The sequence below is a fragment of the Oncorhynchus gorbuscha genome, linkage group LG01 (assembly GCF_021184085.1).
Source record: "Oncorhynchus gorbuscha isolate QuinsamMale2020 ecotype Even-year linkage group LG01, OgorEven_v1.0, whole genome shotgun sequence".
Lineage (NCBI taxonomy): Eukaryota > Metazoa > Chordata > Actinopteri > Salmoniformes > Salmonidae > Oncorhynchus > Oncorhynchus gorbuscha.
Window position 1 is genome coordinate 86,367,389 of NC_060173.1, and position 20,501 is coordinate 86,387,889.

Below are 20,501 nucleotides of genomic sequence, written 5' to 3' on the forward strand. Positions count from 1 at the left end.
GCCTTTAAAACCTCACCGGCCTCCGCCGCATAAAGAAGTAGTTATTGCGCCACTTAAACTGGAGAAGTGTCTGAAAATTGAAATGGAATTGGGTCAAAGAGATTAGGGACGATGGTATGTTGTGGGCTACTATCTCATGCACGCACGTCCCTGGTTTGAATGTCTATGGCACGTCCTCGTTGACTTGGCCAGAGAGGAAGTGTCAAACATGTCAGAAATAAGCCTAATGCGTTTATATGGGTTTATTTTGGACCTGCCTGCTTTCCCGCCGTTGGGACAACGACTCTCATTGTCAAGGCGGAGACACGAGCACTCGTCATTATATACAGATCTCTGACTGGTCTTTTGACTGTTACTGCATCCAGCATACTGGCCCCCTAAAAAACACAAATTACCTCGACTAACCTGTACCCCCCCGCACATTGACTCGGTACATGTATATAGCCTAGTTTTTGTTATTTTATTGTGTTACTTTTTATTGTATTTTATCACTTTAATTTATTTAGTTATTGTATTAATTATATTTACTGAACTGTGTTGTTTGTTATGACAGTGGACAATGGTTAAGGGCTTGTAAGTAAGCATTTCACGATAAGGTCTACCTACACCTGTTGTATTCGGCGCATGTGACAAATACGATTTGATTTGAAAACTGAAAAACGCAATACACAATCTGCATATAATATATGGTAACCATGGCTCTCGGGCAAACAAAAATCCATGCATGCAGCCAAGAAGAGGACTAGAGTCACAGAGTCCAAATATAGGGCTGCGTGTAGACTAGGCCGAGTGTGTGACAGATAGTGCGACAGAGAAAGAATACTTTAAAATCTTTTGTCTCGTGCTTTGATGCAGACTGGCCACCAGCCAGTGTCCTCAGAAACCCTAGCCTAACTGGACAGCAGATGGCGCTATTATTCCAGCACGCGCACAGACTTCACAAAATGACGCACGGGCGACATACATGCGGAGAATACCGAAACGTGGTGGAGCTATGATACTTCAGTTCAGTCCAGTGTAGGCCTACTGATACCGGGTAAACCGTTATCTCGAAAGTCTCTGTTGTAAACCGTGTAGCAATATATGTTATCAGCCGCTGAACATTAGTGGGCCTATGATGGTTGGCCTTAATATTTTAGTATATCCAATATTATGCAGATGTGAACAGCAACATCTACACATCTCAAAATAAGTTAAATTACAATCTCTGCTCCAGTGATCTCACTGAATGGATGGCAATTTGATCCCACGCACGTGATCGGGTGCAATACCCATTCGTTATTTCATGTATAAACCCGTTAACCCCACAGAAGCGCAGTCCGGGAAATCCGATGCATGAAGTCAAAGCACATGTGATATTTCAGGTTTGTTCCACTGTCATGTTTCATCTACAGTAGCCAAATCTAAATATAGACTGTATGATGCTTTTAAAAAATCCCTCTCAGGGTCTCATTGCGTTGCACCTGTCACGCGGACAGATGTAGGCTAGGCTACATCCTCCCCAGTCTCATTGGCTATTCCGAGTTGTTGCTATGGTTCCAGACAGCGGATGCTGAGGCTTGCCATAACAGTCTTCCTATTGGTGCAAAGGGCATCAGGGTAATAAGTGATGTCGAAAAAAAGAACTAGCTCTATCAGACAACCTACTCAGAGAAAAAAAGACAGAAAGATGGGGGAGAGGGAGGGAGCAGAAAGAAAGAGAGGCTAAACGTCAATTCAACATCTATTCCATGTTGGTTCAAAGTCATTTCATAGAAATGACATGGAAACAATGTTGATTCAACCAGTGTGTGCCCAGTGGGTAGGGAGTCAGTCAGACGGAGAGATGAAGGAGAGAAGCACAGTCTGATCACAAATACATTTAACTGGAATACACACACACACACACACACACACACACACACACACACACACACACACACACACACACACACACACACACACACACACACACACACACACACACACACACACACACACACACACACACACACCTTCATCTAAATATTTAAAGTTGAGTGGGGACACTAATAGAATTTAGGAAATATCTGAGTGATTACAAGGTGTCATTAAACATGGTCTATTTGGGGATAAATCCTTGTTGTTAGACTTTAGGAGGTCATATACCAACTTTGCTTCAACAAACATTACATTTACATTTAAGTCATTTAGCAGACACTCTTATCCAGAGCGACTTACAAACATGGAGATGCATACAAATTGCAATATCAAAAAGACATTTATGAAATACAATTCGGTATGCAACTTTTGATAATTACATTACACCATATTATAAATAATAATTTTGCATAGACAGGAACATGAATGCTGACCCATCCACTTGGCAACAAAACCAAATCCCATTGTTTTGGTATTTTTGTTAAAAACAAATAATCTGACACACCTATTGCACATAAAAAGACATCAAAAAGTGAAAGGCATCTCTAAATGTTCTTAAAAGAGCCATCTCACAGTGTAGTCATACAGAAAAGCTAGCAGTAACTTGGTCTACATTTTAGGATGAGGGGTCTGACAGCCCAAAATAAAACTCCAAATCCCAACTTCACCTTTCCCCTAATGAAACCATTAGTCCTGGTAAGGCCCATGGGAGATGTAGTCCAGGTCATATGTCTGTTGTCCTTTTGTACGGTAGAGAAATCAAAGTCCTCACAGGTGCACTGTATGATGTTTCTCTTCCGTTTCCTTTTTAAGACAGTTTCTGTGTGTGTTTTGTGATTACATATGTGGCACGTTTGGTAAAGCAGCGAGTTTGAAGGCATTGAATCCACGTGGAACTTTAAAGATCTGCACAGAGAATCCCAAGAGGAAGAGTAAAATATATACTAAACAGTTCCTTTACCTGTTTGTAGGATTAACAACACCTTCCCCCCATACAAAGTGAAGCTCTTTGAGCACCAGGAAAGGCGCTACTATGTATACATCCAATCCATAATTTATGATACATGCTGAGAATAGAATTATTAATTGAAGTACTAATCCTTAAAATGTAGAATACAGGGGGAATCGTCGATTTCTAATCACTTGTGTCCCTCTCTCCCTCCTTCCCTTAAAAGCCAGGTTGTTGGGTCTCACCCATAAAGAATGATAGAGGCCTCCAGTGGCCAAAAGGCCATGTTAGCATGGGAGCAGCATTGAGGGCTTCCACCATTTTAATGCGGTCAACTGGGTGACAGTCAACTTCCTGTTGGAGTCATGTCCAACCAGCGCATCAGGAGGGATCAGCCAATTGTGAAGAATAAAATTGACTACTTAAAAATGGAGACGGCGCTGCCGGTGCGCTCACAGACACCATAATGGGAACTATATAGGGATACTTTCTCTATCATCCTCTATGGTCTCGCCCCTCCCTCCACTAACCCACATTGGCACTGATGCGTATCCACTGTAGAGCCTGTCTGGTGTACTGGACTGCATGAGCAATACTACTGTGGAGAGTCAACGGCCCCGACAGGGTGTTCAAGTAGTTAAAAAACTCTGGAAAGAGAGAGAGAGAGAGAGAGAGAAAGTGGGGGGTTAGATCACATCTAATAAAACACTGAAACCTAGTCTCAACAAACTGATCTATCTCTCGCTCACTCTCTCTCTAAAAAAACAAAGAGGTAATTTCAGTCCAATTATTCATTTGCTAATAAAGAGGTAGCCTCTCTTACCCTTGTTGTCTCTGGCAAGGCTATCTGCTACCTCCCAGTACTCATAGCTGTAGAGGACACTGTTGGTGATGTTGAGGTGGTTTGCTGCCATCTGGTGGATACGTTGGGGTATGCTGATGAGGGAGGAGGGGGAGTTGCCAGTGTGAGAGCCCAGGGTGAGGGCTGAGGGGCTGGGGGAGAGGGATGAGGGAGGTCCCCCTGTGCCCCTGTCAATGAGAAAAACACAATGATACTTCGCTAAGGAGAGTCAAATCAACATAGTACTACATTCACAAATATATTGGAGTGATGGAGAAAGAGAGCGAGGGGGAGAGGGGATAAGAGAGAGAGAGGGAGTCTTTCTTACTTTCCAGAGTCGCTCCAGATTGGGGGAGTAGTAGGCACTTTTGGAGAACTCTGGGATGACAGATAAAACACATTTACAATCTAACCAATCTAATCTAACATGTCTGCTTTTAATTGCATCACACTAAATCCAGCAGTTAAAATAGCTGCTGGTGAGGTCTGTACCTTAAAGTAGTCCAATAGAGCCTTGGAATACTTCAGGGCGTGATCCTTCTTTAGACGAAACATCTGCCAGTATAGGAGAGCAAGGCACCGGAAACTAGGGAACACACACACACACAGAGAGAGAGAAATGCCCAGTAAATAAATACATAATCCACATCCTATAGGTGATTATTTTCTGGACCGATTAGTTGCTGGACCGATTTATTTAAAAAGAAAAGCAAAGCACATTCTAACTCTTGCTTGTTTTGTTTGGTTGTTTTTTTCACCTTTATTTAACCAGGTAGGCAGTTGAGAACAAGTTCTCATTTGACAACTGCGACCAGGCCAAGATAAAGCAAAGCAGTGCAACACAAACAACACAGAGTTACACATGGAATAAACAAACGTACAGTCAATAGCACAATAGAAAAAAACAAAAAGCATTTCCCTTTTGTACAAAAAGCATTTCCCTGTTGATGTTATGATTGTGCAAACGTGCATTATGCTGGCTCAAACCAGCAAGACCCCTTCAAAATGTCAACAATGGCACATAGTTGTTTTTTTGTCTGAATCTATTCAACGCTGACGCTTGGACGCCCTCTGACGAACCATCAAACAGGCAAACATCAATACAGGACTATTATCGAATCCTCCTACACCGTCTCTGATGGTTGTCGGATGTGGCAAGGCTTGCAAACTATCACAAAGGGAAACTCAGCCACGAGCTGCCCAGTGACACGAGCCCACCAGACGAGCTAAATGCCTTGTAGGCTCACTTTGAGGCAAGCAACACTGAACCATGTGTGAGAGCACCAGCTGTTCAGGACAACTGTGTTATCACGCTCTCCGTAGCCGATGTGAGTAAGATGTTTAAACAGGTTAACATTCACAAAGCCGCAGGGCCAGACAGATTAAAAGGACGCATACTCAGAACATGCGCTGACCTGCTGGAAAGTGTCTTCACTGATATTTTTAACCTCTCCCTGACCCCGTCTGTAATACCTACATGTTCAAGCAGACCACCATAGTCCCTGTTCCCAAGAACACCTAGGTAACCTGTCTAAATTACTATCTCCCCGTAGCACTCACATCTGTACTCACAATTCTTTGAAAGGCTGGTAATGGCTCACATCAACACCATCATCCCAAACACCCTGGACCCACTCCAATTTGCATACCACCCCAACAGATCCACAGATGACGCAACCCTTATTGCTCTACCACATCACCCTTTCCCACTTGGACAAAAGGAACACTTATGTGAGAATGATGTTAATTGACTACAGCTCAGCATTCAACACCATAGTGCCCTCAAAGCTCATCACTAAGCTAAGGTTCCAGGGACTGAACACCTCCCTCTCCTGACGGGCCTTGCCAGGTGGTGAGGGTAGGCAACAACACATTCATCACACTGACCCTCATCACGGGGTCCCTCAGGGGTGCATACTTAGTCCCCTCCTATACTCCCTGTTCACCCATGACTGCGTGGACTCGCACGACTCCAAAACCGTCATTAAGTTTTCAGACAACACAACAGTGGTAGGCCTGATCACAGACAACGATGAGACAGCCTACAGGGAGCAGGTTCGAGACATGGCAGTGTGATGCCATGACAACATCCTCTCCCTCAACGTCAGCAAGACAAAATAGCTGATTGTGGACTATAGGAAATGCAGGGCCAAGTAAGCCCCCATTCACATGGACGGAGCTGTAGTGGAGCAGGTCGGAGAGCTTCAAATTCCTCGGTGTCCACATCACTAAGGATCGATAATGGTCCAAACACACCAACACAGTCGTGAAGAGGGCATGACAACGCCTCTTCCCCCTCAGGAGGCTGAAAAGATTTGGCATGGGTCCTTAGATCCTCAAAAAAGTCTACAGCTGCACCGTTGAGAGCATCTTGACTGGCTGCATCACCGCCTGGTATGGCAACTGCTTGACATCACTGGGGCCGAGTTCCCTGTCATCCAGGACAACTATATCAGGTGGGGTCAGAGGAAGGCCCTAAAAGACTACAGCCATAGACTGTTCGCTCTGCTACCATACGGCAAGCAGTACCGATGCACCAAGTCTGGAACCAACAGGACCCTGAACAGCATCTAAATCCAAGCCATAAAACTGCTAAATAGTTAGTTAAATAGTTAACCAAATAACTACCCGGACTATCTGCATTGACCCTTTTTGCAATAACGTTTGGGACACATCACATACGCTGCTTCTACTGTTTATTATTTGTCACTTTATTCCTAGTTATATGTACATATGTTCCTTATTTACCTCGTACACCTGCACATCAACTCAGTATTGGTACCCCCTGTATATTGCCAAGTTACCGTTACTCATGATGTATTTATTATACATTTTATTATTGTGCTTAACTTCTTTATTATTTCTCTATTTTCTTCCTCTCTACATTGTTGGGAAGGTACGTAAGTGTTTCTCTGTTAGTGTACACCTGTTGTTTAAGAAGTATGTGACAAATAATATTTGATTTGATTTGACAGGAATTAAAAGCACAAACAATATTTACATCACAAGAAAGACAAGAAAGGGATTGTTGCACATGTGGGTGTTAATTTTTGTAGAGTTTGAAAAAGTTGAGATTTAATGTTTACAAAGTAGCCTAACTCAGCCACAAAGGAAGCCGCTCCCAAAAATGAACAACCAACATCAACTATTTCTGTGCTTGAAAATTCTAGAGCAGGGCATTTAGGTTAGGTGACTATCCTTTTCTCAAACAGTCTCCATCTAATGTTGAATATGCATGAGGATTTGACAAAAATAATCATGATTATGAATGAAAACCATGGTGAAAGCTGGGAGATTGTGAGGGATTGGTAGGCCTACCATAGAAATATGCTGATTGTATAGAGAGTAGGCCTCATTTTAAGCTATTCTTTTTAATGCCCAAATTAGTTGGTATTTCCAGAAGTTTACTCCGTCAATGTAATCACAAAATGCATAAATAGGCCATATATGGTTTTAAAAAATGTTGGCATGGTTGCATGGAAGAAAACATTTGATATTTAACATTACATTGAAATTGCCACCTAAACTGTCTGGATTCCATAGATTTTATGGATCTCATTAAACAAAGGTTCAGTCAATGTTTCTTGGGTTTTTAAAATTCAAAACGCGTTGACGATCTTACCCCATTATGCAGCTCTTACATTGATCAGAACTTTATTTTTGACCTTTCAACTATTTGGACAATCGTTGCTAGTGACATACCACAGTACGGCCAACTGTTGGTCTTCCTGTCTAGCCCCTGGGCCAGAGTGGTTCTTCAGCTTCATGGCGTACCTGACAACCACAGAGGATCACTGTTACAGTGTGTGTGTGTGTGTCTGTGTTTGTGTGTGCGTGTGAGTGTGTGTTTGTCTCACCTGATAAGCTCTACTGTCTCTGCGTACATGGTATAGGGAGACTTGGCCTCCAGTGGTCCCTCCTCCATAGCTTTTCCACACTCCATGAAGGAGAGAGCAGCATCCACATAGTTCACTGCTTTCCCCAGCTTATCCACCTGAGACAGAGAGAGAGAGATACTGGGTAAGAGAGATAGGAAATTAATGAAGTTGGAAGAGCTCACTAGCCACTTAATCCTGTAAAAGGGTCCTTATCATTTTAGCCAACTTATCTTAAAAATGTTACTGATGTCTTTGAAACAGTCTTAAAGTGGCAATATGTAACTTTGTGGTCAAACCCACCAAATTCACATAGAAATGTGAGTTATAGATCCATCATTCTCATTGAAAGCAAGTCTAAACAGCGGGAGATCTGTTCTATGTGTGCTATTTCTATACTTCCTGGTCTTAAGTTTTGTTTTTGCTTCTTTCACTTTCGGTTTTATTACACCAGCTTCCAACAGCTGAAACAACAATATTTTTGCTTATGAAAAATATATATTTCACAGAGGATTAGATGGTACAATGATTCTCTACACTATACTAGCTTATTTTGTCACATAAACTGAAATTAGGCGAACTATCAGAGTTTTAGCAACCAGAAAATGACGGAACGATTTTTAACATCCCTAACTCAGTGTTAGAACAGTCCTTCCGGTCCTAACCCAGTCCTGAACCAGTCTCACCATGGCATCTGCACGGTGCTTCATCCTCTTGGCTTCATGCATGTAGTACTCAGCATGATGTGGGCTACAGAGGGATGGAAAGGGGGAGGAAGTCAATAGGAAAGAGCAGACAAATATATTATTATGTGGTAGCTACTGACTGCTTCTGACGGTCTAGGTTGGGCTGTAGAATGTGGTCATTAAGACTGACAGTGGCCTTATTTTTCAGTCAGGCACTCACGGTTCATGGTTGGTTACGGTTCCTCTCTGTCCCCCTGCCCGTTGTAAAGGAGGTCCCCATGGTTCACACTCGGGCTGAGACTGCCCTGACACCCCAACACAACACTCAACCTCCATCTTAGGCTCTGGGTTCTGTGTTTTGATGGGGGGCTTGGTGGGGCCGAGGGTGTCAGAGAGAGGGGTACTGTCCAGATAGTCCTCCAAGAACCTGCTCACACATACAACCCCCGGAAATACACAGTCAGTACTTCTTACAGTGTTTATGTATGTATCAGCGTGTGTATATATACTGTCGCTTTCACTTGGATTCACCTGGTCAGTCTATGTCATGGAAAGAACAAGTGTCCTTAATCTTTTATCCACTCAGTGTATATATGTGTGATTGTGTGTGTGTGTTTGTGTGTGTGTGTTTGTGTTTGTGTGTATAAGTGTCAATGAGAGTGTGTATGAGAGCGTGTATACGTGTGTATGAGAGTGTGTGTGTTCCAGTCTCACCCGTTGTGTCTGGTGTCTGAGTGAGGGTCTAGACGTCTGTGCGTTGTAGACTCTGTGTGGGCAGAGGGGCCGTTGGTCTGGGAGTTGCTCCTCTTACTCTCTCTGTGGTGCTGGACTCCATTCTCTGACTGGGAGGAAACACGCATATTATGGCATAACCACAGACACCAGGCTGTTGTAGCTGTGAAGTAACAGGGACTTCAGGTCTCAGTAAAGGATGACAATAGTATTCCATGGTAAACTAGCTACAGTGCAACTAGTGTCTGTGTTACCTTGCGTTTCCTCTTGATGTCTCCTCTCTCTGTCTCGGGGATGCACAGGTGTCTCATGGCTTCTTTCTGCTTGGAAGAGGCAGAGGAGGAAGAGTGTTTGTGAGAGGCTGGGGTGCCTGTCGTAGTATCAGGCACTCTGTTGAGCAGGGAGAGGTCTATCTGCACCACCAAGTTTCTCAGGCCTCGATGGGAGGCTGCGGCCAGCTCACGACGTCCAAACGGGACCAGGGTGTAGAGTTTCTGCTTTCCCTGGATTTGGTGCCCCTGGCCTGGGTTGGATGCGGTGGTGCGCCTGGGGTAGAGCACTCTGGGCCTGCTATCCGCGGGCCTCCCCGGGCCCTGGTAGCCTCTCCTGGGGATGGGACGCTGGCTTGATGTGGAGTCAGCCGGGACTTTGGTGACGTTGGGAGGCAGATCGGGCTCCGAGTCGGACTCTGAAGAGGCGGAGGAGTCCGTTGGTGGGACAACAGGAGTGGGGGAGGAGGGTGATGGTGGAGGGGAAGGGTCCGGCTGAGACTGTCTCTCTTCCTCCTCTTCACTCTTCCTCCTCCTCTTTTTCTTGGTCCCGTGGCGTTGTGGGTCGATGGGATGGTGGCGGCGCTCACTGTTGGTGTGAGGTCTCTGCTTGGGCTGGACTGCCTGCCATTCACCACTCTGCTGCTGCTGCTCCTTCCACCTCCTCTTGCACTTCTCCTTCTCTCTCTCCTCCCTTCTCCTCTTTCTCTCCTCTACGTCCTCTTCCTCCTCTGAGCTCTGGACCCAGGGGCGTCTAAGCAACTGCTCCTCCGCCAGTCTTCTCTCTCCCTGTCTCTCCTCCTTTCTTTCCTTCTGTTTCTTCCCCTGCCTCTCTCCTTGTTTTTCTGTCTGTCTCTCTACCTCATGTTCCCCCTTTCCCTCTGTCTGCCTGTCTACCTTCCTCTTTGGTGCATGGGTCTCTCTCCGGTTGTCCACCTCCTGTTCTCTCTCCCTGGATTGGGGCTTCCTCTGTGGAAGCTTTGAGTGGGGAGCAGGGGCCCAGTACTTGACTTTGGGTCTAGGGTTGGGGCTGAATTTAGCGCGAGGCTCAGAACTAGCTTTGGAGTTAGGCAGAGAATGTGGCTTTGGGCTGGATTTGGAACAGTGACCAACCCTGCTGCTGGTCTCTCTGCTAGGGTCTGTGGTGGGTAAGGTCTTGGCCCTGGGTGTGGGGCTGAGACTGGTACTGAGTCTGGTTGTCAAACTAGGCCCATTACTGGGTCTGGGGTTGGAGTTGGAATTATGGCTGTGTCTGCTACTCTCCTTAGGCCTTTGTCCAGAGGTTGATAGGTGTTGGCTTTTGGGGTCTAGAGTGCGTGCGTGTTTCAAGCTAGGCCGAGAATGAAGCTTGGGACTCGAGTTAGGACTAGGCCTGGGTCTGTGTTTGTGCCTGTGGCTCAGCTCAGTGGTCAGTGCAGGGGCTGCCTTGGCTGTGGTCTTGGGAGTGGGAACAGGCTGGGTCTGTGTGGATTTAGGCCTGGAGCTGTGCTGAGGCGGAGGCTGAGGATATGGACTGTGTCTTGGCTTGCTCTTGGGCTCAGTGCTGGGTACAGGGGCAGTCCAGGGCCTGATTTTGGGTCTATGGCTCAGGCTGGTTGTTAGGCTAGGCCATGTGGGAGGCCTGTAGCTTTCCTGATGAGGACTCCGAACCTGAGGATAGCGGGAGGGGCTAGAATGAGTAAGGCTAGGACTAGGACTCCTAGGGGGGTGCTGGGGAATGGAACTAAGGCTGCAAGTGGCTCTGGGGCTTGGAAAGGGGCTTGGACAGACACTGAGGACCGGGCTAGGGATGGGGCTGTGTCTTGGGGTGGGGCTAGGACAAGGACTGGAACAGGGGCTGGGGCTGGGGCAGGGGCTGTAGCCAGGGCTAGGCCGAGGGCTATGCCTGGGGCTGTAGTTAAAGCGCGGGCTGGGAACAGGGCTCTGGCTGGGGCTGTAGTCCTCTCTGATCCCCCAGGGTCTGGATGGAGATGGAGCTCTGTGGGGGTCTGGGGAGAGCGACTGGTCCTCTGTAGCTCTCTGGGCGTGGTCGTGATTGCTGGGATCCTGGTCGCAGGAAGAGGATTTTTTGGGGACTTTTTTCAGCCACTTGTCCAGCTGCCACTGAGTAGTGGAGGGGTGATATATCTGAGAAAACAGAGAGAGGGATGGAGACGGATGACAGATTTAAGGAGAGAGGGATGAGGGGAGAAACAGTCAGGTAGGCTCAACAAAGGAGAGGGATCATGTGATACAGGTTGACTTTTATACATCCACATTGGTTTTAAACAGTAACTTGCACTATAATTAACTGGCAGAAAGTGCTTGGACTATATTCAATCAAACCAGATAGCCTGGTCTTGGGGTTAAGCCAAAAACAACAATCGTCCTGATCAGCGAGAAAAATACCAGGTATTTAACCAGGTAGGCCAGTTGAGAACAAGTTCTCATTTACAACTGTGACCTGGTCAAGATAAAGCAAAGCAGTTCAACACATACAACAACACGGAGTTACACATGGAATAAACAAACATACAATCAATAATACAGTAGAAAAAGTCTATATACAGTGTGTGCAAATGAGGTAGGATAAGGGAGGTAAAGGCAATAAATAGGCCATGGTGGCAAAGTACTTACAATATAGCATTTAAACACTGGAATGGTAGATGTGTAGAAGATGAATGTGTAGGTAGAGATACTGGGGTACCAAGGAGCAAGATAAATAAATAAATACATTATGGGGATGAGGTAGTTGGATGGGCTAATTACAGATGGGCTATGTACAGGTGCAGTGATCTGTGAGCTGCTCTGACAGCTGGTGCTTAAAGCTAGTGAGGGAGATATGAGTCTCCAGCTTCAGTGATTTTTGCAGTTTGTTCCAGTCATTGGCAGCAGAAAACTGTAAGGAAAGGCGGCCAAAGGAAGAATTGGCTTTGGGGTGACCATTGAGATATAACTGCTGGAGTGCGTGCTATGGGTGGGTGCTGCTATGGTGACCCGTGAGCTGAGATAAGACGGGGCTTTACCTAGAAGAGAATTATAGATGACCTGGAGCCAGTGGGTTTGGCGGCGAGTATGAAGCGAGGGCCAGCCAACTAAACCGTACAGGTCGCAATGGTGGGTAGTATATGGCTTTGGTGACAAAATGGATGGCACTGTGATAGACTGCATACAATTTGTTGAGTAGAGTGTTGGAGGCTATTTTGTAAATGACATCACCGAAGTCGAGGCTCGGTAGTATGGTCAGTTTTACGAGGGTATGTTTGGCAGCATGAATGAAGGATGCTTTGTGAAATAGGAAGCCAATTCTAGATTTAATTTTGGATTGGAGGTTTAATGTGAGTCTGGAAGGAGAGTTTACAGTCTAACCAGACACCTAGGTATTTGTAGTTGTCCACATATTCTAAGTCAAAACCGTCCAGAGCAGTGATGCTGGACGGGCGGGTAGGTGCGGGAAGCGATTGGTTGAAGAGCCTGCATTTAGTTTGACTTTCATTTAAGATCAGTTGGAGGCCACGGAAGGAGATATATACAGTGCCTTGCGAAAGTATTCGGCCCCCTTGAACTTTGCGACCTTTTGCCACATTTCAGGCTTCAAACATAAAGATATAAAACTGTATTTTTTTGTGAAGAATCAACAACAAGTGGGACACAATCATGAAGTGGAACGACATTTATTGGATATTTCAAACTTTTTTAACAAATCAAAAACTGAAAAATTGGGCGTGCAAAATTATTCAGCCCCCTTAAGTTAATACTTTGTAGCGCCACCTTTTGCTGCAATTACAGCTGTAAGTCGCTTGGGGTATGTCTCTATCAGTTTTGCACATCGAGAGACTGACATTTTTTCCCATTCCTCCTTGCAAAACAGCTCGAGCTCAGGGAGGTTGGATGGAGAGCATTTGTGAACAGCAGTTTTCAGTTCTTTCCACAGATTCTCGATTGGATTCAGGTCTGGACTTTGACTTGGCCATTCTAACACCTGGATATGTTTATTTTTGAACCATTCCATTGTAGATTTTGCTTTATGTTTTGGATCATTGTCTTGTTGGAAGACAAATCTCCGTCCCAGTCTCAGGTCTTTTGCAGACTCCATCAGGTTTTCTTCCAGAATGGTCCTGTATTTGGCTCCATCCATCTTCCCATCAATTTTAACCATCTTCCCTGTCCCTGCTGAAGAAAAGCAGGCCCAAACCATGATGCTGCCACCACCATGTTTGACAGTGGGGATGGTGTGTTCAGCGTGATGAGCTGTGTTGCTTTTACGCCAAACATAACATTTTGCATTGTTGCCAAAAAGTTCAATTTTGGTTTCATCTGACCAGAGCACCTTCTTCCACATGTTTGGTGTGTCTCCCAGGTGGCTTGTGGCAAACTTTAAACAACACTTTTTATGGATATCTTTTAGAAATGGCTTTCTTCTTGCCACTCTTCCATAAAGGCCAGATTTGTGCAATATACGACTGATTGTTGTCCTATGGACAGAGTGTCCCACCTCAGCTGTAGATCTCTGCAGTTCATCCAGAGTGATCATGGGCCTCTTGGCTGCATCTCTGATCAGTCTTCTCCTTGTATGAGCTGAAAGTTTAGAGGGACGGCCAGGTCTTGGTAGATTTGCAGTGGTCTGATACTGTTATGCAGGTGAGTGAGCACCCAAAAGCGACTTAACAGAAACAGAGTTTATTAATGTCCAAACAGGGAAAACATAAATCCTCAATCTTTACAGGAGTGTCCCCCTTCTTGGTAGTAGAGGAGAATTGCAGGGCTAGCGGCAACAGACTGCAGGTCCCTTCGGGTAGGCGCGGGCCGTAGAGGACAGAGACACCTGCTCACACGCAGCATCTGATGAAGAGGCAGACAACGACAGGACGGAACAAGGGCAAAGCAAACAAGAATCCGACAAGGACAGAAGCACAAACAGAGAGAGAAATAGAGACTTAATCAGAGGGCAAAAGAGGGAACAGGTGTGAGAGAGTAAACAAGGTCGTTAGGAGAATGAGGAACAGCTGGGGGCAGGAACGGAACGATAGAGAGAGAGAGAGAAAAAGAGAAAGTAACCTAATACGACCAGCAGGGGTAAACGAAGAGAAGAGAAAGCACAGGGACAAGACATGACAATACATGACAGTACCCCCCCACTCACCGAGCGCCTCCTGGCGCACTCGAGGAGGAAACCTGGTGGCAACGGAGGAAATCATCGATCAGCGAACGGTCCAGCACGTCCCGAGATGGAACCCAACTCCTTTCCTCAGGACCGTACCCCTCCCAATCCACTAGGTACTGATGACCACGGCCCCGAGGACGCATGTCCATAATCTTCCGGACCCTGTAGATAGGTGCGCCCTCGACAAGGACGGGGGGGGGGACTAACGGGGGCGCGAAGAAAAGGCTTGACACAGGAGACATGGAAGACCGGGTGGACGCGACGAAGATGTCGTGGAAGAAGAAGTCGACCTGCGACAGGATTAACGACCTGAGAAATACGGAACGGACCAATGAACCGCGGGGTGAATTTGCGAGAAGCTGTCATAAGGGGAAGGTTACGAGTGGAGAGCCATACTCTCTGACCGCGACAATACCTAGGACTCTTAGTCCTACGCTTATTAGCGGCTCTCACAGTCTGCGCCCTATAACGGCAAAGTGCAGACCTGACCCTCTTCCAGGTGCGCTCACAACATTGGACAAAAGCCTGAGCGGAGGGAACGCTGGACTCGGCGAGCTGGGACGAGAACAGAGGGGGCTGGTACCCAAGGCTACTCTGAAAAGGAGATAGCCCGGTCGCAGACGAAGGAAGCGAGTTGTGAGCGTATTCTGCCCAGGGGAGCTGTTCTGCCCAAGACGCAGGGTTTCGAAAGGAAAGACTGCGTAAGATGCGACCAATAGTCTGATTGGCCCGTTCTGCTTGACCGTTAGACTGGGGATGAAAACCGGAAGAGAGACTGATGGAAGCCCCAATCAAACGACAAAACTCCCTCCAAAATTGAGACGTGAATTGCGGACCCCTGTCCGAAACGGCGTCTGACAGAAGGCCATGAATTCTGAACACATTCTCAATGATGATTTGTGCCGTCTCTTTAGCAGAAGGAAGCTTAGCGAGGGGAATAAAATGAGCCGCCTTAGAGAACCTATCGACAACCGTTAGAATAACAGTCTTCCCCGCTGACGAAGGCAGACCGGTAATAAAGTCTAAGGCGATGTGAGACCACGGTCGAGAGGGAATGGGAAGCGGTCTGAGACGGCCGGCAGGAGGAGAGTTACCGGACTTAGTCTGCGCGCAGTCCGAACAAGCAGCCACGAAACGACTCGTGTCACGCTCCTGAGTGGGCCACCAAAAACGCTGGTGAATAGAAGCAAGCGTACCCCGAACGCCGGGTTGGCCGGCTAACTTGGCAGAGTGAGCCGAAAAGAAGGTTCCTAGGACAAGCGCGCGGCGACGGAGTGTGAGTGAGTGCTTGCTTTACCTGCCTCTCAATTCCCCAGACAGTCAACCCGACAACACGCCCCTCAGGGAGAATCCCCTCGGGGTCGGTGGAGGCTACTGAAGAACTGAAGAGACGGGATAAAGCATCAGGCTTGGTGTTCTTTGAGCCCGGACGATAAGAAATAACGAACTCGAAACGAGCGAAAAACAGCGCCCAACGAGCCTGCCGCGCATTGAGTCGCTTGGCAGAACGGATGTACTCAAGGTTCTTATGGTCAGTCCAAACAAAAGGAACGGTCGCCCCCTCCAACCACTGTCGCCATTCGACTAGGGCTAAGCGGATGGCGAGCAGTTCGAGGTTTCCCACATCATAGTTACGTTCCGACGGCGACAGGCGATGAGAAAAATACGTGCAAGGGTGGACCTTATCGTCAGAATGGGAGCGCTGGGACAGAATGGCTCCCACGCCCACCTCTGACGCGTCAACCTCGACAATGAACTGTCTAGTGACGTCAGGTGTAACAAGGATAGGAGCGGATGTAAAACGCTTCTTGAGGAGATCAAAAGCTCCCTGGGTGGAAACGGACCACTTAAAGCACGTCTTGACAGAAGTAAGGGCTGTGAGAGGAGCTGCCACCTGACCGAAATTACGAATGAAACGACGATAGAAATTCGTGAAACCGAGAAAGCGCTGCAGCTCGACACGTGACTTAGGGACGGGCCAATCGCTGACAGCATGGACCTTAGCGGGATCCATCTGAATGCCTTCAGCGGAAATAACAGAACCGAGAAATGTGACGGAGGAGACATGAAAAGCGCACTTCTCAGCCTTCACATAAAGACAATTCTCTAAAAGGCGCTGGAGAACACGTCGAACATGCTGAACATGAATCTGGAGTGACGGTGAAAAAATCAGGATATCGTCAAGGTAAACGAAAACAAAGATGTTCAGCATGTCTCTCAGTACATCATTCACTAATGCCTGAAAGACAGCTGGAGCGTTAGCGAGACCGAACGGCAGAACCTCGGTATTCAAAGTGCCCTAACAGAGTGTTAAACGCCGTTTTCCACTCGTCCCCCTCCCTGAGGCGCATGAGATGGTAAGTGTTACGAAGGTCCAACTTAGTGAAAAACCTGGCTCCCTGCAGGATCTCGAAGGCTGAAGACATAAGGGGAAGCGGATAACGATTCTTAACCGTTATGTCATTCAGCCCTCGATAATCCACGCAGGGGCGCAGGGTCCCGTCCTTTTTCTTAACAAAAAAAATACCCCGCTCCGGCGGGAGAGGAGGAAGGGACTACGGTACTGGCGTCGAGAGCAACAGACAAATAATCTTCGAGAGCCTTACGTTCGGGAGCCGACAGAGAGTATAGTCTACCCCGGGGGGGAGTGGTACCCGGAAGGAGATCAATACTACAATCATACGACCGGTGAGGAGGAAGGGAGGTGGCCCTGGACCGACTGAAGACCGTGCGCAGATCATGATATTCCTCCGGCACCCCTGTCAAATCACCAGGCTCCTCCTGTGAAGAGGGGGCAGAAGAAACAGGAGGGATAGCAGACATTAAACATTTCACATGACAAGAAACGTTCCAGGAGAGGATAGAATTACTAGACCAATTAATAGAAGGATTATGACACACTAGCCAGGGATGACCCAAAACAACAGGTGTAAAAGGTGAACGAAAAATCAAAAAAGAAATGGTTTCGCTATGATTACCAGAGACAGTGAGGGTTAAAGGTAGCGTTTCACACTGAATCCTGGGAAGAGGACTACCATCCAAGGCGAACATGGCCGTGGGCTCCCCTAACTGTCTGAGAGGAATGTCATGTTCCCGAGCCCAGGCTTCGTCCATAAAACAGCCCTCCGCCCCAGAGTCTATCAAGGCACTGCAGGAAGCTGCCGAACCGGTCCAGCGTAGATGGACCGACAAGGTAGTACAGGATCTTGACGGAGAGACCTGAGTAGTAGCGCTCACTAGTAGCCCTCCGCTTACTGATGAGCTCTGACCTCTTACTGGACATGAAATGACAAAATGACCAGCGGAACCGCAATAGAGACAGAGGCGGTTGGTGATTCTCCGTTCCCTCTCCTTAGTCGAGATGCGAATCCCCCCCAGCTGCATGGGCTCAGCACCTGAGCCAGTGGAGGAAGATGGCAGTGATGCGGAGAGGGGGGAAACGGATAACGCGAGCTCTCTTCCACGAGCTCGGTGACGAAGATCTACCCGTCGTTCTATGCGAATAGCGAGTTCAATCAAAGAATCCACGCTGGAAGGAACCTCCCGGGAGAGAATCTCATCCTTAACCTCCGCGTGGAGACCCTCCAGAAAACGAGCGAGCAACGCCGGCTCGTTCCAGTCACTGGAGGCAGCAAGAGTGCGAAACTCTATAGAGTTATCCGTTATGGATCGATTACCTTGACATAGGGAAGACAGGGCCCTGGAAGCCTCTTTCCCAAAAACTGAACGATCAAAAACCCGTATCATCTCCTCCTTAAAGTTCTGATACTGGTTAGTACACTCAGCCCTTGCCTCCCATATTGCCGTGCCCCACTCACGAGCCCGTCCAGTAAGGAGAGATATGACGTAGGCGATACGAGCTGTACCCCTGGAGTATGTGTTGGGCTGGAGAGAGAACACAATATCACACTGGGTGAGGAACGAGCGGCATTCAGTGGGTTGCCCACCAGAGTAACACGGTGGGTTATTAATTCTGGGCTCCGGAGACTCGGAAGCCCTGGAAGTAGCCGGTGGATCGAGGCGGAGATTGTGAATATGTTTTGAGAGTTCGGAGACCTGGGCGGCCAGGGTCTCAACGGCATGTCGATCAACAGACAATTCCTGCTCGTGTCTGCCTAGCATCGCTCCTTTGATCTCGACGGCTGAGTAGAGAGGATCCGAAGTCGCTGGGTCCATTCTTGGTCGGATTCTTCTGTTATGCAGGTGAGTGAGGACCCAGAAGCGACTTAACAGAAACAGAGTTTATTAATGTCCAAACAGGGAAAACATAAATCCTCACTACCAGCAGGGGGAAACGAAGAGAAGAGAAAGCACAGGGACAAGACATGACAATACATGACAGATACTCCTTCCATTTCAATATTATCGCTTGCACAGTGCTCCTTGGGATGTTTAAAGCTTGGGAAATCTTTTTGTATCCAAATCCGGCTTTAAACTTCTTCACAACAGTATCTCGGACCTGCCTGGTATGTTCCTTGTTCTTCATGATGCTCTCTGCGCTTTTAACGGACCTCTGAGACTATCACAGTGCAGGTGCATTTATACGGAGACTTGATTACACACAGGTGGATTGTATTTATCATCATTAGTCATTTAGGTCAACATTGGATCATTCAGAGATCCTCACTGAACTTCTGGAGAGAGTTTGCTGCACTGAAAGTAAAGGGGCTGAATAATTTTGCACGCCCAATTTTTCAGTTTTTGATTTGTTAAAAAAGTTTGAAATATCCAATAAATGTTGTTCCACTTCACGATTGTGTCCCACTTGTTGTTGATTCGTCACAAAAAAATACCGTTTTAAATCTTTATGTTTGAAGCCTGAAATGTGGCAAAAGGTCGCAAAGTTCAAGGGGGCCGAATACTTTCGCAAGGCACTGTATATATTCAGATAAGATTTTCCCACAAAAATATTGATGTGTTGAATGAAGACCAATGCAATATAAAATAGTCCTCGAAAATACAAATGTTTATAAAGTGTGTAGGGAGGAACAGGATGAAAGAAAGATGAGGAAGACCTACCGTCTTATGGTCACACTGTTCTGTGAAGAGAGAAAGACTAGGGGGATAGAGTGACAACATGAAGACTAGGGGGATAGAGTGACAACATGAGAGAGAGAGAGAGAGAGAGAGAGAGAGAGAGAGAGAGAGAGAGAGAGAGAGAGAGACTGAGGGGGAGGGAGGGATAGAGTGATAACATGAGAGAGAGACTAAGGGGAGGGAGGGATAGAGTGATGGAATGAGAGACAGAGACAGAGAGAGAGAGAGACTAAGGGGGAGGGAGGGATAGAGTGACAACATGAGAGAGAGAGAGAGAGAGAGAGAGAGAGAGAGAGAGAGAGAGAGAGAGAGAGAGAGAGAGAGAGAGAGAGAGAGAGAGAGAGAGAGAGAGAGAGAGATTCTAAACAGCTTCTAAACAGCTAAACCCCCAAGCCATAAGACTCCTGAACATCTAGTTAAATGGCTACCGAGACTATTTGCATTGCCCCCCCCCCTCCCTCCCCTCTCCACACCACTGCCACTCTCTGTTGTTACCTATGCATAGACAGACACTTTAATTAACTCTACCTACATGTATATACAACCTAAATTAACCGGTGCCCCTGCACATTGACTCTGTACTGGCACCCCCCTGTATATATTGTTATTTTGACTCTGTACTGGCACCCCCCTGTATATATTGTTATTTTGACTCTGTACTGGCACCCCTTGTATATATTGTTATTTTGACTCTGTACCGGCACCCCCCTGTATATATTGTTATTTTGACTCTGTACCGGCATCCCCTGTATATATTGTTATTTTGACTCTGTACTGGCACCCCCTGTATATATTGTTATTTTGACTCTGTACTGGCATCCCCTGTATATAGTGTTATTTTGACTCTGTACTGGCACCCCCTGTATATAGTGTTATTTTGACTCTGTACTGGCATCCCCTGTATATAGTTTTATTTTGACTCTGTACTGGCACCCCCTGTATATATTGTTATTTTGACTCTGTACTGGCATCCCCTGTATATAGTGTTATTTTGACTCTGTACTGGCATCCCCTGTATATAGTGTTATTTTGACTCTGTACTGGCACCCCCTGTATATATTGTTATTTTG

General features: G+C 46.8%; 1 protein-coding gene across 2 annotated transcripts in view; it reads right to left on the reverse strand.

Moving 5' to 3' along the window:
* Positions 1–2,060: 2,060 nt before the first annotated feature.
* aff3 (AF4/FMR2 family, member 3) overlaps positions 2,061–20,501 on the reverse strand; it is a 40,081-nt gene continuing 21,640 nt past the window's right edge. Inside the window, exons 8-17 of one of the 2 annotated variants that reach the window (XM_046364132.1) lie at positions 9,237–11,378; positions 8,965–9,092; positions 8,471–8,677; positions 8,251–8,314; positions 7,547–7,683; positions 7,392–7,463; positions 4,182–4,275; positions 4,018–4,067; positions 3,672–3,877; positions 2,061–3,495 (exon numbers count right to left, since the gene is read on the reverse strand). In XM_046364132.1, the coding sequence (XP_046220088.1) occupies positions 3,374–3,495; positions 3,672–3,877; positions 4,018–4,067; positions 4,182–4,275; positions 7,392–7,463; positions 7,547–7,683; positions 8,251–8,314; positions 8,471–8,677; positions 8,965–9,092; positions 9,237–11,378 (3,222 nt within the window). In that variant the 3' untranslated portion in view covers positions 2,061–3,373. The remainder of the gene's footprint in view (positions 3,496–3,671; positions 3,878–4,017; positions 4,068–4,181; positions 4,276–7,391; positions 7,464–7,546; positions 7,684–8,250; positions 8,315–8,470; positions 8,678–8,964; positions 9,093–9,236; positions 11,379–20,501) is intronic. The other variant, XM_046364133.1, reaches the window with a different exon arrangement.